Source organism: Carlito syrichta, unplaced genomic scaffold (assembly GCF_000164805.1).
Source record: "Carlito syrichta isolate Samal-C Ts95f unplaced genomic scaffold, Tarsius_syrichta-2.0.1 Scaffold288993, whole genome shotgun sequence".
Taxonomy (NCBI): domain Eukaryota; kingdom Metazoa; phylum Chordata; class Mammalia; order Primates; family Tarsiidae; genus Carlito; species Carlito syrichta.
The window spans coordinates 90339-92864 of record NW_007233089.1 but is presented as its reverse complement, the minus strand read 5'-3'; the positions used below and the strand labels follow the sequence as shown (position 1 = coordinate 92864).

At 54.4% G+C, this 2526-nt stretch overlaps 1 protein-coding gene across 1 annotated transcript in view; it reads left to right on the top strand.

Annotated features, from left to right (window-relative positions):
• Window positions 1-2060: 2060 nt before the first annotated feature.
• LOC103256173 (C2 calcium-dependent domain-containing protein 4A-like) overlaps window positions 2061-2526 on the top strand; it is a 955-nt gene continuing 489 nt past the window's right edge. Inside the window, exon 1 of the mRNA XM_021710446.1 lies at window positions 2061-2517. Coding sequence (XP_021566121.1) covers window positions 2061-2517 — 457 coding nt within the window. The remainder of the gene's footprint in view (window positions 2518-2526) is intronic.

The window sequence follows — 2526 nt, the reverse complement described above, 5'->3', positions numbered from 1 at the left end:
TATTTATTTTCTTTTGAGTCGGAGTCTTTGAGCGCAGTGGCATGCTCACAGCCACCACAGCCTGGAGCTGCTGAACTTAGGCAATCCTTCCACCTCAGCCTTTCAAGTAGCTGGAACTACAGACACACGCCATCACACCCGGCTAATTTTTATGATTTATTTTAGAGACGAGCTCTCACCAAGTTGCCCAGGCTGGTCTCGAACCCCTGGGCTCAGGCAATCCTCTCGCCTCCACCTCTCAAAGTGCTGAGATTGCAGGTGTGAGCCACTGTGCCCGGCACATTATTACATTAAATTAATTCTCAAAACAACTCATTTGTACCCATGAGTAGGTATTATTTCCTTCATTTCCCACCATGTGAACTTGGATAAGGTACTTGACCTCTGGAACTCAGTTTTTCATCTGTAAAGTAAGGATGATCAGAACTTACAGGGGTTTTCCGACAAGTCTAGAGACTACATGTAAATCTCTTAGCACAGTGCCTGTGTCCAAAAAGACAAAATGTACATTGCCCTATACTGAAATCACCTTTGCATTAATTGTCTAATTCATTAAACATTATTTAGAGAAGCAATTAATTTGCAATGCAGTATCTTAGGCAGAAATATCATATACCCAAACCCTGAACAAAATGCCTCGGATCTCTTTCAGTTGCTAGCAGGATGCAAACCTCACAGAATAACCACTAGTTAATTAACAAAGGAAGGAAAAGAGTCTCGCAGGTGTGCACAGCCTGGAAAGGCCAAATGTGGTCAGGGTGCCTCCAAAGGATGGTTCCAACAGCACAGATGTATGCAAGTGTATATCTATCCAATCAAAAATCAGCACACATGACTTAAGTAGGTTGTAATGTTTTCAGCTGAGATAGAGCATACATACAATAAAATGCCCTCATCTCAAGAGTACACCAGATAATTTTTTTACATATAAATACACCCCTGTAACTCTACCCTGATCAAGATATGAAATGTTCCCCCAGAAGGTCCCCCCTAACACAGAGTGGTTTATATTCACCAAACAAAGAACATCTTAAGTCAGAACGGAAAACCAGAAAGCAAATACATAGAAGGCTGGATCTGGGGCAGGTACTAGGTAAGAATGAGACAAATAGGATTTATGACTTCATTTTAATGGTGGATCCAGCATAATTCTGTGTATTCACATCCATTGTGTCCATCTATCCTCACAATTACTCTGCGACTTGGTCAAGACGCAAGCCTGTTTTGCATGTGAGGAAACGAGCTTGCTCAGGGTTTCTGAGGAGGACACCTCTATCTGAGAGAGAAAACGGGGTATCTAGAACTTCTCAGCAGATCCAGCCGCGTGGCAGAGAGAAAGGGGAGGGCCTGGCATCAGGTTACCAGGCAGCGCCGTTGGCGGCGGCCTCCTGGCAGGCGCGGCGGGCCTGGGCTATAAAGGCTCAGACCGGCTGCCCTTGACCGCCGGGGCCAGACGCCGCCGCGCGCTTTGAACTTCTCAGAGCTGTCCCATGCGAAAGTGCGGAGACCCGCTTGACGCAGGACCAAGTTACCTTACGAGGAATCCTTCGGCTTGCCCACCTCCTTGGGGCGTTCGTCTGAGGGTGCCTGCGTCTGAAAGGGGTGAACAAGCCACCGTTTCTTAGAAGGGACAAGTCGGTAATTACTATTTTACTTGTCGCTGACGGCTAGAGTGCTATAGTGCAAGGATCCAGGAAGCGATTACACGGAGCAAGGCGCCTACTGGCACTGAGGACAGAGCGACCCAGGATAGAAGCCAACGTGTTGAAAATCTTTGCCTCTGTCCAGCGTGGGCGGATGGCGGTTGAAGCAACAAGCACCCAGGGGTACCTGACCACAGAGCGAGGCAGGAGGAAATCAGTCGTTTTTCAATCACTGAAAAATAGTTTGCCATACAGGCGCGAGGGGGTAGCTTGCTTTGTTTAGGGAAAGGCAGGAGGAAACGCCCCGAGAGCAGAAGAAAAGGGACGGGAATCGCTGCGCCCTGCGGGCCTGGCTCTAACGCCCCGTGTGGTTTGTGCCTTGCAGGTGGACACACTTCGGCAGGGCGTCGCCCGGAAATGTGGTGCCTGCAGCGGCTCCGCCGGGGTCCCGAATGCTTGCGGCCAAGTGGGGACGGGCTTCCCCCAGGACAAGCCCGCGCAGCCAGGCGACGCCCCGTCGCCGCCTGCGCCCACGTGCTCACCCCGGATCGCATCCCCGAGTTCTGCATCCCGCCGCGCCTCGCGCCCCGCCGGGCCCTGGCTGCCCTCCGGCCTTCCTGGGGCGAAGAGGCGGGCTCCGCCGAGGACGCCGGCCGCACCGACTGGGACCCGCGCTCGCAGGCCGCGCTGTCGCTGCCGCACCTGCCCCGCGCGCGCACCGCCTACGGCTTCTGCGCGCTGCTCGAGAGCCCGCACACCCGCCGCCGGGAGTCGCTCCTGCTCGGGCACGCGCGCGCCGCCCGGCCCCCGGCGCTCCCCCGCGGCGGCAGCGCGCGCGGCCGGGAGCCCCCGCGCGCGCCCCCTCCCGGCCCCGGCGAGCCCC